Genomic DNA, 13,215 nt, shown 5'->3' with positions numbered 1-13,215 from the left:
CTCTCACCTTCCAGGCACCACTTCCCAGCAGGCCCATCAACGATGCATGATCTGCTGACCCTCCTTCCCTGGTCAGGCCTGGGGCCGCCTCTAAGGACGGCAGATGGATGGTGCCCTTTCCATCACTAGACCCCTATCTAGCAATGGGGGTCCATCAGTGTGAAGACTGTGGCCCCAATCTTCAAGTCCCCCTCCTGCTGAGCCTGGGGCTCTAATCCTAGGCCAGACATCTGCACAGAGACCCAGAAGTTCTGAGAGATCCTGAACCCTGCATCACAGGTGACTCGTCACTGACCCTCCTTCCAGAAGCAGCAGCATCTTTGGAAGGCTGGGGGTGGGAGTTGTGGAGAGCTCTCCATACCAAGGGGTCTGTTCTTGGGACACACAGACTCTGTGGTTGTTTGGGGTGAAGTGGCTTCAGCACCATGAAAAGGGACAGCTCCCCTGCCCAGAACTGCACTAGCCAAAGGGAACAAGATCCTGGCTTGGGCAAGGTCTTCCCAGCCCACGGCAGGGCAGGACAGGGCAGGGCATGTTGGGTAGGTGATGAGACTGAACGTCACATAGAGAGGTCAACATGTCCTAATGGGTGGCACTCTTGGGTCTCTTGTTTGTTGTGACAGCTTCCCTCTACGTTCTAGAGCCTAATATGAAAAGCCTGGAGCCTCTGTGTGAGTGACTCGACCATCTCCACCCTCAGGACCTCTGTCCCCTAACCTGTAGGATGAATGGGCAGAACACAGGTTTCTGAGGACCCCCAGAGTCTTGATTCTATGAAAACTGGGTGGACTGGAAGTAAGACCTGTGATTAAATCAGACATGCAGGGTCAAGCTGGAGTGTTTCTGGGACACCTGGACTAGCCAGAGGACACCACCAGAGCATAGCCTGGTGGAGGGCATCCCAATGGGCCACACTCCTCACACCTTATACTTGCCCTTCAATCCTTAGGTCCTCACAGTCACCTTCCTGGGGAGACCAGGGTCAGATGCTAAGTGGCTCATCCAACACGTGGGCCAACCAGAGGAGCTGGTCAACCACCCTGAGGACAGTGAGTGAAACTTGGTGCTGGGTGACCCCTCAGCTGGCCTCCACTCTGGGGCAGCCAGTGGGATGGAAAGGCAGGGCTGAGGGACACCTGGCATCCACTGGCCACCTGTTGCTCGCTACTCCCCCGTGCCTACATCCATCAACATCAGCAGATCCCAGGAACTGCCTGCTGGATTTAAGTAGCGGTGTTGGACCAGTGTCTGTCCCCTGTACGTTCCCTGGGTCAATACATTCATCACGTCTTCTTGTTAATCAGCCTGCTTACCAAGAAACTTTATTTCAATTTCCAAATGTCACCAGCCTTAAAAGACCAGCCAGAGCATGGCCTGGTCAGGGAGGAAGAGAGCCAAGAGTGAAACTGGTCAATGGGGGTGTCTGCTCATTGGTGATGGGGGTTCGGATCTGATGAGGGAGGCAGGGCCTTGGCACCACAGCAGTAGCTGAGACCATGGACCATGACTAGGCTCCAGGGTGCCAAGCCCTGCTGCCCATCTCTGTGTTTAACAGGACAGCAGCGAGGGCATTCTGAGCATTCTGGGAGGTGCTACATGCCTCAGACAGAACGCAGAGAGGCAGGTGGAGTAAGGAAGCCAGGAACATTCTGGAGAGTGAACGGTACTGCCCTGGCACCCTCTGCCTGGCTAAGCCCTTGGAAAATGCGTCATTCCAGTCTGGGTCAGGGCCACTGTGTGCAAAAACAACACAGTAGGAAGTGGCTGTGTTAGGAGACACACATGTGCGTGGCAAGCATGCTTCCCCAGCAACCAGATACCAGGTCAATGCCCCTGTATCCAACAGCAGAGTCGGAGGACAGATGATGGTGGGAACCACCACAGGACAGACGGGGAAAGCCTGCCTGGCTGCTGTAGCCTGAATCAGACACCTTAGCTGGCCCCTTGTATCAGGGAAGCCCTGACATGTGGAGGAAACTCTTGCAGGACCTCTCCTTCCTGACCTCTCAGGGGGCTCCTCTCTATGTGTCCAATGCCTCAAACTCACCCTCTGTCCACCACAGGAAATCAGGGGTGGCTACAGTGACCCTTGCTCAGGCCCTTGGTTCTCAGTCTATCCTCACATGGTCTTTGTCCCAACTCTGCCATGGAGGAAGATGAAGGACCTTCTTCAGGGCCTTGAAGTTCTCACTTGCAGTGTGAGTATGGGCAAAGGCCAAGTGAGCTCACACAGAAGAAAAGTCTAGGTCTGCCAGATGTGGGCATCTGGGGGCTGCATAGGGATTGGACTTGTTAGGGTGGGTTCCAGAAGACAGGAGCCATCTTGAGGTGGGCTGTGGTGACTCCTGTTTCCTAAATAGTCCTGACACGTGTCCAGGACCACCTGAGTTTCCCCAATATGGTTCCCATCATCTGCCAGGATTGCTTGACCTTCAACCCCTGAATTCTGTGTAGCTCTGACAAAGAGTTACGGCTGCGACAATCCCATGGCGCCCACTGGCCTGGATTAGATGTCTTGGCTCCAGTTCTGTACCAGCAAAGACAAGGCCACCAAGGGCACTGGGCTGAGCACTACGACATCCCCAACAGCTGGAGCTCCTGTCCCTGTGGGTCTCCTTTAAGTCCCCCCCTCTCTCTTGCTCCAGCCTCAAACCTATGGGTGGCCCCTAGACCAGGTGGGGCTTTCTCCCTTAACAGTCACTCCATTTAGCAGAGAAATGGATAGGAAGGAGAGGTACAGAGCGCGGCAGAGTAGGGTCAGGCAGAGGATGTCCCAGGAGGGTACTGTATCCTGAAGGATGCGGTGTCCTGGCTGCCTACTGTACTGGCTCAGGCGATTGCTCTCCTTCCTGCCCCTCTACAAGGTCTTTCTGCTTACCCCATTGTGGGGCCGTTCAATCTCACTAGCCTTTGTCCACAGACCTGCAAGAACTGGGGACTGTTTATTTGCCCATCAGATCAGGAGTGCCTGGAGGGACAAGGCTGGCGGCTAGCTCAGGGTCAGGGCCAGGAGGACTGGAACAGCTTCCTCTACACGTGAATGCCTCTCCCTAAGACCCCAGAGCACCATGCCCAGGCTGTGCGAAATGAATATGTGGAGGATGGGGCAACCTGGCCATATTCACTCTGCTTAATGATGAGGGCAGCTACAAAGGTCACGTCTACACGTGTGGGTGGCAAGGTGAACACTTTGCCAGGGAGCCACAGACCCTCTGCAAGTTCCAGCAGCATCAGCATGCCCCAGTAGGCCCAGACCCTTGCTTGCCCATCTGTGCCTCTGCACCAATGCCACAGGAGCCTAGTCTGACCTGAGATGGTGGTGGTGGTCGGGAGGAGGATATAATGGGCTCAGTGGGAAAAGTGGAGGACTGCCAGGCACGAGCACATGTGTACACACAGGTGTGTGTTGCTTGTCTGTGAGCATGAATATGCAGGGGACATGGAGTTGGGAGTTGGGAAGACTCCTTGCAGCAGGCAGGGCTCCACTCATCTCCAGGGTCAGGGCCTCAGTCTGACCTGCCCCAGGCCCCCCAACCCAGTTTTGTCAACTTTCATGGAGGGCCAGGCCTGTGCATGTGCCACAGGTACATGGGAGAGACTAGGAGGGTGACGTGAGGTGGGAGGCTGGGGCCACCTGAACTCCTTGTTCATCACCTCCAGACACCTGAGAAGGAAGGTCACATGCTATTGAGGAAAGTGAGGCTACAGTCATCTGCCTCAGGCCAGCCCTGCCGCTGAGGCCAAGTGAAGCCCATGGTCTTGATCTTCCCACGACTGTCACAGCCTCCCCATCCGGGAGACTCACAGTTTCAACAACTGTGAGGATGCATGGCCTGGCCGTTTGCCTGTGGGCTCCGTGCAGGCCCAGGTCAGACCACTGTGTGCCCAGAGAGCGGCTGAGGCTTGGTGGGTGCAGCGAGGACTAGAGGGTGGGGAGGCAGGGGACACAGAAACGCCAAGCCACCCAGGACAAAGGGTGCTTAAGGCTACTTTTGCTTCCCTGGAGGCCCCGTGAAGGTCAATCCAACATGCAGAAATGGAAGGAGGGAAGTTCTGTGAGGCAGACGTTGGCGAATGGCAGACCATGGGCCAAATCCTGCCTCCAGCCTGTTTCTGAGTGGCCTATGAGCTGAGAACGGTTTTCACATTTTAAAATTGTTTCTGGAAGCTTTATTCATAATGACCTAAACTGGGAACCAAGCTGTCCTTCAGTAGGTGAACAGACACACAACCCAGGTAACGAGATTTACTCAGTGATGAAAAGAAGTGAGTAATCAAGGCAGGAAAAGACACAGAGGACCTTACATGCAGACTGCGAAGTGGAAAAAGCCATACTGCAGAATTCCAGGCGTGGGACATTCTGAAAAAGGCAAAATGACAGAGAAGGAGGCCTGAGGGGTGCAGGTCAGGGTAAAGGGATGGGCACAGAGGATTTTGAGTCAAGGAGCTGCTCCATTGACACAATCATGGTGGGCACAAGTCACCATACATCTCACATCTATGCAAACCTAGAATATTCTATACCAAGAATAAACCCTCATGTGAACCACAGGCTTCACAGGTAACTGTCACCAACAGCACTGGCTCACTGACTGACAAACGTGCTGCCCTGATGCCACACATTAATAGCAGAGAAAATTGTGTGTCGTGGCGGGGAGAGAGGAGGGAACTCTGTATTTTCTGCTCAATTTTTCTTAAACCTTAAACTGTTTGAAAAAGTAAGTTAATTAATATTCAAAAAAAAAAACCAGAAGAATATCTTGTACTCTATGGAAATTATATGAAATTCAAAGCTCAGTGCCACAAATAAAGTTTCACTGGAACACAGACACTTGGCTGAGTTCCAGGAACGGGGCTCCAAGGCCCTTTGTGGAGGATGCCTATAGACCTTGGGGTAGGGAAGGACGTGGGTGAGCTGACTGTGGTGGTCTTGGGCTCAGGGCACACACTGGACAAGATGGGCAATCAGGGCCATGAGGCAGGCCTTGGTTTTCCCACTGGGGGAATCTGGCCACTGTCCTGAGGTCATGGGGTCTGGGAGTCTGAGCCTCAGGCTGCCTGCATACCAGCTTCAGTAAACCCAGTCCCTTCCTCTAAGTGGTATGCTTGAGGGAACAGTGAAGAGACCATCTCTGAATACTCTAAACAACCCTTCTGTGAGCTATTCTATAGAAGCAGACACCCAGTGAACCCAGGACCCTGGTGCAGTACCTAGCAGTGCCCATAGGTGCTGTGGGGTCCCAGAGTCCTGGGCACAGGGACGCTGCACATCAGAGGTTTGCTTTCAGCTTCGACACCTGCTGCTCTCTGGCAGGCCTGGTGTAGCAGGTGCAGGAGACACTGGTACCTCCTCGCCTGCCCTCCTGCTCCGTGCGTGGGTCCATCAGCCTCCAGAACAGCAAGGCAGTGCCGCACCTGTGCTGAAGTTGGTGGTGCTAAGGAAGTGCCTGTGCCCACGCGTGGCCCTGGGGTAGATGAGCAGGTAGCTGACCACCCTTCAGGGAGGCAGCTCAATGCTGGCAGCTCCTGTGATTACCACAGTGTACCTCAGGGGCTGCCCCTAAGGGGACAGCCAGTCACACTATGAGCCAAGTCAGACCTGAATCCACAGAACACATTTCCAGCACGGTGCAGCACTCCACACTGCAGGGAGAAACAGGAGGCTCAGCTTGGTCCAGTAACGCGCCCAGGGCCCCACGGCTGCCATGGGGTGGGGCCTCAGCACCAACCCCAGCCGTCTCCAACCCCCACAGCCCTCACTGTGTGAGACCCCACCCCCTGGGTTCAGATTTCAGCCACTGGAAGGACAGAAAGGTGTGCCACTCAACCAGGAAAGTATCCATGACGGTTGCCACCTGCCCAAGATGCACTATGAGCAGGCTCAGCCACACTGGGTGGATTTATGAATTTGCATTTATACATACATGATCTTCCCCCACTGGCTGACAACCCCTTTGCAGTTGTCATTGCAGGCCTGCTTTCCAGACCTGGAGCCTTGGGCTCACCGGCTAGTACACACAGGCAGCTGCGGTGCTCTGCTCAATGCCGGTTTGTGCAACCCCAGACTCTGCTTCCATCTCGGCCCTCTAGCCCTGAGCAGGCCCTGCAGGCCCTGGGTGATGCTGGGCTGTGGGATGGTGCCAGGCATGGAGGAAGGGGGCCCACAGGATGGCTTTGTTACAAATCATACCTGCTGTGGGACTCCTGTGACGAAGCTTTCCTTCTGGGAGGAGGGTCCTTGTGAACCATGGGGAGTAAGATCAGCAAGAGCAGACCAGGAGCTCAGAATAGGTCCCTGCTACAAGGGGAGCTTCTGCGCATGGTCTGGGCAGCTGAGGACAGCTTGACAGGCCCCTCCCTTCAGTCCAGGGGCAGGGCAAGGCCTTCCAAGGAACTCTACAGACTTTTGGATCTGATTTCCCTGGGGAGGGAGAGAAGTGGGCAGGACGCCAGGCTCCTGCTGGGAGGAGCTGGAGCTGAGATCTCTTGCTTTCCCCCAAATGGCAGCCCCCGGGCAGCAGCTCCCTCCACCCACACGGCAACGAAAGCCTGGGTCCGGGTTGGGCTGGGAGCAAACCCTCAATTATCCCAGCACACATCTGCAGAACCTGCTCGACTGGAAACAGGGCTCAGCTATTTCTAACTCTGTCTCAGACCCTTCCTGCTGGAAAAATCATTTCTGGGAAAATAAAATAAATGAGAGGGACCAGGGGCCTATGGTTTGGTGTGACACTTCCTGTGCCTGGTCTAAGAGCCGCCACACTGCTCTGTGTATACCAACACCTGGTGGGGATAGGGTAGGGGGGAGGCCTTGGGACCGAGGTCAGTCTGCCCTCTGTCTGGTCCTTATTTACCCTATATTTTTGGTATGGGGAACTGGACCCAGGAGCTCTCTACCTCTGAGATACATCCCACTTGTTCCTTTCATTTTATTTTTAAGATACGTAAGTTGCCCATGCTGGCTTTGAACTTGCAATCCTCTTGCCTTAACTTCATGAGTAGCTGCATTACAGTCACGGGCCTATCTTTCCACTTGCTGGCCTGTCTGCCCTTTTGTCCAGCAGATCCTACAAGCACCTCTCCATATCTGGGTCTTGACTGGCAAACAAAGGCTGCCGTTAATGGCACCAGCAGGGCCCCTCTCACCACTGGACTTAGTATTCCAGAGGGTGTGGTATGACCAAAGACAACACACGGGTGGGGCAGAACCAGCTCTGTGTCGAAGGCTCGTCTCCCCCACACCCGAGTAGGAGGATTGCCAAAGGCTGCCGAACTGAGGCTCTGAGCAGGATCAGAGAGGCCTCAGCCCACAGAGAAGGCCTGGTCCCAGGGAGGCTTTGAAGGGACAAACACAGGCCATCTGGAAGTCTACAGAGACCATGGTGCTTCAGGCCTCTCCCAGAAGCCCTGAGGTGTCTGTCAGGGAAGGAAGAGGGGTCAGGAGCCCACAGTGCGCAGACCCAGCCTCCTCCTCCACAAGCCCCTCCTGCCAGGTCCACTGGGGGCAAGACCAGGAGAACTGCTATGAGGCTCTGCTGGGTTGGAGGGGCAGGCAGGACCCAGGTGTCAGCAGAGACTGCACAGGGATAGGAAGCATCCGTGGGCTGGGGCTGAGCAGGTTAATGGGATCCCACCAACGACATGAACATTCACTGGGTCTCATAGGGCTGGGCTTACAGTGAGCACCTCATAAGCACCATCTCCCACAACGATCCAAGTCTGAGCTTGTAATTATACCCATTTGGCAGATGAGACAACTGGGATTAGAGAAGGTAGGTCACTGGTCAGCCTCGGCCACATTATAGAACATTCTGAGATCTAAGATGCTTCCAGAATGTAGTTTCCACAACTGGACAGGTGTGCTAAGGTGAAGAGAAGTGGCACGGGATGGGTGCAGGGGAGTGGCAGAAGGGCAGGCTGAGGCCAGACAGCAGCAAGTTAATGCAGGGGGATGAAGCTGTGGAGGAAAATGGAGCAGGAGCCCAAAAGAGGGGAAGAAATGCCTCCCTGCCAGCGGCCTCACCCCAACTGCAGCAAGTGAGGTGGGCCACGTGGGCCTGGGCAGACAGGAGGTGGGGGGCCCATCTGGCTGCTCCTCATGGATGCCTCAGACCTCACAGTAGGGAGGCAGCTGTCCTATGAATCAAAAAGCGCACAGCAATAGTCGGCTCGGTGGAGGCACAAGGGGCTATGCAGCCCCCACTTCCCTGAGAAAAGTCACCACATCCATCTCCTTACCCATGATCACGGACCCAGCCCAGCACGGGGAAACATGACCCTCACCAGGCCAGATGGCAGCACATGGCCCTGACCACGCCAGCATGCAACAAAGTGCCTCACCAGGCCCTCACCATCTCTTGGAACTTGTGTACATTCTGCAAGGATTGCGGTGTCAGGCCCTGGGAAGACCCACAGTTGCCATATAGTTCTGCCCCACCAATGGGGTCAGCCGTGGGCCTGGCCCTGCACTGCCTATGGGCCGTCTTGGCACTGAGGTGCTGGGCTCTGCTGAACCTGGGTAGGGCCGGGGCTCCCAGAAGAGGTTGCTTCTAGTCTCAAGCCACCAGGCGGGAGAGGTAGCCAGTGGCATACCCCATGGGGCCTCCTCTGCCTTCCAGCCACGGTGAGGGAGCTGCCTGTGGCCAGCAGGGGCTGGAGTCTGCTGCCACCCTCAAGGTAAGCAGTCATTTGCTTCCCCATCAGCTGGGGCTGCACAGGCACTCCTAGGCAGAGATCCTAGGTGACCTGGGTGGGAAGAGGCAAGACAAGGAGGTACCAGGCCCTCAGCCACCAACATGGGACCGCAGTGTATCAGGATAGTGGGGTTAGCAGGGATAGGTAGGGTTGGAGGGTGCTCCCACCCTCCCTTGTGTGTGTCCTGTGGAGACTGAGGCCACCAGCTGGTCAGGGTGTAGTGGGCCTGGAGGGAAAGAGGTAGGGCTCCTGAGCCTGGGAGGAGCAGAATGAGCTCTGTAACAGGGTGAAGGGTCAGCACTCACGTGCTCGCTCCTATGAGAGCACCAAGATGCTAATGGCTGCCCTTTGGAGGCAAGATTCTGAGTAGATTGTGCTTTTCTGGATTTTCTACAATCTATAAATATGAGATACTCTGGAATGTTTCCCAAGGTCTTCCTGGAAGTAGCTTTCATAAGATCACAATCACTTCAGTCAAAGAATATCAAGAATTCAATGAAAACTATTCCTCGTAATTTATAAATGTTGGTAAGTGATATGTTAAATAGCGGCTGTTCATAAGCACATCTTTATTTACCCAATCTTTTTAAAAGAGCACAAATTTCTACAATGCATTAAATTAAACACCCATCAGTGATCCTGAGTTATTCAAAAGTACACAGGATTATACAAAAGCAAAGACGTACGTTTCTGATGGCTTATTTATCTAAAGACTTTGAGTGTCTGAATATTTATTTACTTACTCAAAGGTTTGAGAGTTTCAAGATGTATAAAAATGGATGAACATGATCTGAGAAGCCTAGCAGATTTAGAAGGCACACTGTGAAACCCGGGGACAGTGGGCACCAGGCTGGGCTGTGGTTCTGGCCACAGGGGTGGGAGCAATGCACAGAGGGGCTGCTGAAGGACAGCCGGGGGTGAGGAATGAGAGCTCCAGCCTAAAGAGGAAGACAGGGAAGTGTTGTTTGTTTTCCATTAACTTCTGCTCGAAATACTCAAGCTAAAGCTATACTGGGGACAGGTTTTGAATAAAATGAAAGTTAGTTCCTGCTTCTGTAGAAGAGCAGAGCTAAGCTAGCTGCTGGAGGCTCGACGGCCCAGCCACACCTCAGTGGAGCCCGACCTCCTGCAGCTGTGCCTGGTCGACCTTCCTGAAACAGCTGGCAAGGCAGCAGCCTCTCCATGAACAGGGGTTGGGTTGCCAGGCCAATGACAGACCAGCCTTCATCAAGCCAGGTTTCCAGCTGCCTGAGGTTGCACGGGGCCACACCCTAAGGTCACCCCCCCCCGCCCCCCGTTCTGCTGTTAGAACTGCTTCCCTGAGCACCCCTCATCCTCAGGCTCATGTCAGTCCAGAAATCCAGAAGTCCCAGCCACAAAACACATATAATTCCACCATGTCACACTGCTCCCATGGCAGGAGCAGTGTAACAGGCCAGCACTGTGCACAGCACTCACACAAACAAGTACTTGGCCCAATGCCTGACCCCTCTGCTTATAGGGACCAACCCCGCCATTTGGGACCTCAGCCCTGGCTTCTCTGGCCAGCTGCAGAAGTTGGTCCCTTTGGCCTGATTCCTGACCAGCATGTAGGCATGGTCACATTTTCCTTTCTTCTCTTGAGGTCCACGCTCCACACTGACCTCTGGCTGAGGTCTGGCAGCTCTAAAGGTGCCAGCTTGCCCTCAATCACACGAATCCTCTGAGATGCTATTGTGTCTGGGTAAACTCATGTGTCTTGGGGCCCCCAACCCACAGGGTGAAGCCCAGGTGGAAACTCAGAGGGTTGACACAAAGAAAGGAAGGGGCAAAGTCCAGAGGAAGGGGCTGAAGAGTCATGTGGAGGTGGCCTAGGGCCAATAAACCCAAGTCTGAACAGAAATGGCCAGCATGTCCCCTCCTGCCTTGTAACCCATGCTGTGGTGAAACAAGACGCAGCAGCTTACAGGTGCTGTCCATCAAGCGCTAACGGTTTGATTTCCCTCCCAATGAGAAGGGAGGGCAGGCCCGTGGCTGTGGCAGTGCGAGCTGGTGGATGAAGGGCCACTGTTGCAGAGCAGAGGCCTACCTTGAAGATGAGGCAGTCCGTCTTGTGTTCCGCATACTGGGAGGTGAGTCGGTACTGGCTCTCTGTGGTGACATCTATCTGGTAGCCCGTCAGCGTGTAGCAGACTTTGCGGAACTCCTGGATCTTGGTCTGGAAAACCTCCTTCAGCCGCTGGTTCTTCAGCTCGGCGCTCTCCACCTGTTTCCGCAGCTCTACAGGGAGAGGAAAGGAGAGTGTGAGCTCACCAGGGGCTGGAGATGTGACCCAGAGAAAGGCAGGAACAGGGACAGCCAGGCGCAAGGATGAGCCTCATCCCCACCCAGGTCTCAGCTGTCTGGGGATGGCTGTGGCAGCACCACGTAAGCCAGCCTCACCTGTGTACTCAGAAGAATCCGAATGAGAAAGGCAGATGATGATGTCTGACCGAGTGGCATTCAGATAGTTACCACATTACCTCCAGCCCCTCTAAAGAAACCGTGGCTCTGAAGCCAGAAACTGGAGCCACACATCCAGACAGAATGACAATGGGTAACTCCTACAGCCACCCCAAGTCACCATTAGGATTGGCAGTGACTTTTGGGTACACTTGCTTCATCTCACCAGCAGATTCCAGGTGAGAATGTTCTGGAAGAGGAAGCATCAAGAATCTAGGTCTGAATGGAAGGCCTGGATCCACGATGCACCTCAGGCGGTGCTGACATTGCGAGGCCGCAGCCTGAGTCCCTGGGGGCCTGTACGCCTGCCCCACAGGAGTTAGCACAGCAGACAGGGGGCACGTGGCAGGGCAGCCACGTGGAGGTTCTGGATCATTTCACCCCAGGGTCCCTCTCCACAGTGGGGTCTAGCTCGGCTCCATGGCTTAGCTATGGGAGGAGAGCCAGCCCTGCCCAGGGCTCCCACCCACGATGTGGCTCCGTGTAGACCATCTGGGCAGAACCCCCACCTCCTGCTGTGGTTTACTGCCGCCTGGGGAAAAACAGGCTGTGCGAAGCCACCAGCACAATGCACAATTGCCATGAATCTCTCACCCAAGGTGCCTTCCGAGTAATTAAGCCTTGATTTATCCCTGTTAATTATTGAGCCTGGCTCCACTTAAACTTGCCTGGAGTTGCCTCCAGAGCTGGCACTTTTGGTGGTCCTGTCTAGGAAGTCCTGCAGGGCCTGGGATCCCTGGGAGGGGGTGGCCCCACTGGAATTCTGGAGAAACTCCAGGTCCCAGAGTCAGCGAGATCCAGCTAAGCCCTCCTTTCCCCTGCCCATGGTGTCAGCTGAGGCCAGCCTCCCTTTGCTGGGACAGGGCAGAGGGTCCCTCCTCAGGCTGCATTAAGGCACAGGGCAGCTAGCACCCCAGCTGCCGTGGGAGAGGAAGTTAACATTAGCTGCACTGCACAGCCAGAGGCAGAGGGGATTCTCAGAGGAGGAGCCCTACCCTAGCCAGTGCCCAGGGAAAGGTCCTGAATCAGGATGAGCCCGAAGAGCACAGGCTCCATCAGCCCACGCTCAGCACGGGGTCCTGCAGCCCCTCCCTGGAGAAGTGAGAGAAAGGGTACAAGTCCTAGCACCTGCCTGCCTGCTCAGAGTCAAAAGAAGCATGAGTCCATGTCCCACAGCACTACAGGCCCAGGCCATGGCTAAAGGTGCCACATGAGGGGGACGGAGCAGCCTGCCTCCCAGGAGAGGCAAGTAGAAAGCAAGTGTACCCAAAAGTCACTGCCAAGCCCTTGAGTGACAGACCAAGGAAAATGGGAATGTAGGGAGGGTTGGGCTTCCATCCTGGCTCTGCCATCTCCATGTCCTACCCCATCTCAGTGACAGGTATGTATCTGCTCTTAGCTGTCTCTTGAGCATCTAGCCAGGTCACATGCTGGAGGTGGGCTGGCATTGACAGTGCAGGACTTGCAGGCATCTGCACTAATGGTACACGCTGCCCTCTCAATGTCATACCCACAAACTCATTTTATGGCCATATGGTTATGATGTAGGAACTTAGTTTCACAAATTAAGAAACTGAGGCTCAAAGAGCTTCACCACCCGGCTGCACATACGGGGGCTCAGCAGGGCTGTTGCTGCCTTTGCTGGCTCTCACATTCTGGAAAGCACAGCTTGCTACGAAACCCACTCCCTAAGAGAGGCGCCCTGGTACCAGGAGCTGGGGTAAGATGCATGCAGCATGACAAAACCCAGCCTGTCCACCTGTGGGGCTGTGGCCATCTGCCCACTGGCCCTGCCCTGGCTGCTCCTCCATTCATCATCTGGTGCACAGGCCTTGGCGGACACCGGTATCTGCAGCCAAGAGCCCCTCCAACAGGAAGAGGCCCAGAGCCCTTGATTAATCGAGTGATCCGACTATGAAATCAAAAGGTTAATTGGCAGCTCTGACCCCAATATTCTTCCCCATGTCCCTCAGCCAAACCTCCCTAGGGTGGAGCTGACAGCAGGAGGGAAGCTTATACAGGAAGAAAAGCTCCCTGCCC

At 54.9% G+C, this 13,215-nt stretch overlaps 1 protein-coding gene across 10 annotated transcripts in view; it reads right to left on the bottom strand.

Annotated features, from left to right (window-relative positions):
• Mad1l1 (mitotic arrest deficient 1 like 1) overlaps positions 1-13,215 on the bottom strand; it is a 357,731-nt gene that overhangs the window by 52,818 nt on the left and 291,698 nt on the right. For all 10 annotated transcript variants that reach the window (XM_027922766.3, XM_071605258.1, XM_027922768.3 and 7 more), the window contains one exon: positions 10,763-10,953. In XM_027922766.3, coding sequence (XP_027778567.1) covers positions 10,763-10,953 — 191 coding nt within the window. The remainder of the gene's footprint in view (positions 1-10,762; positions 10,954-13,215) is intronic.

The sequence above is a fragment of the Marmota flaviventris genome, chromosome 19, assembly GCF_047511675.1.
Source record: "Marmota flaviventris isolate mMarFla1 chromosome 19, mMarFla1.hap1, whole genome shotgun sequence".
Taxonomy (NCBI): domain Eukaryota; kingdom Metazoa; phylum Chordata; class Mammalia; order Rodentia; family Sciuridae; genus Marmota; species Marmota flaviventris.
Note: the sequence above shows the minus strand (reverse complement) of the source record. Positions and strands in the feature narration are given on the sequence as shown.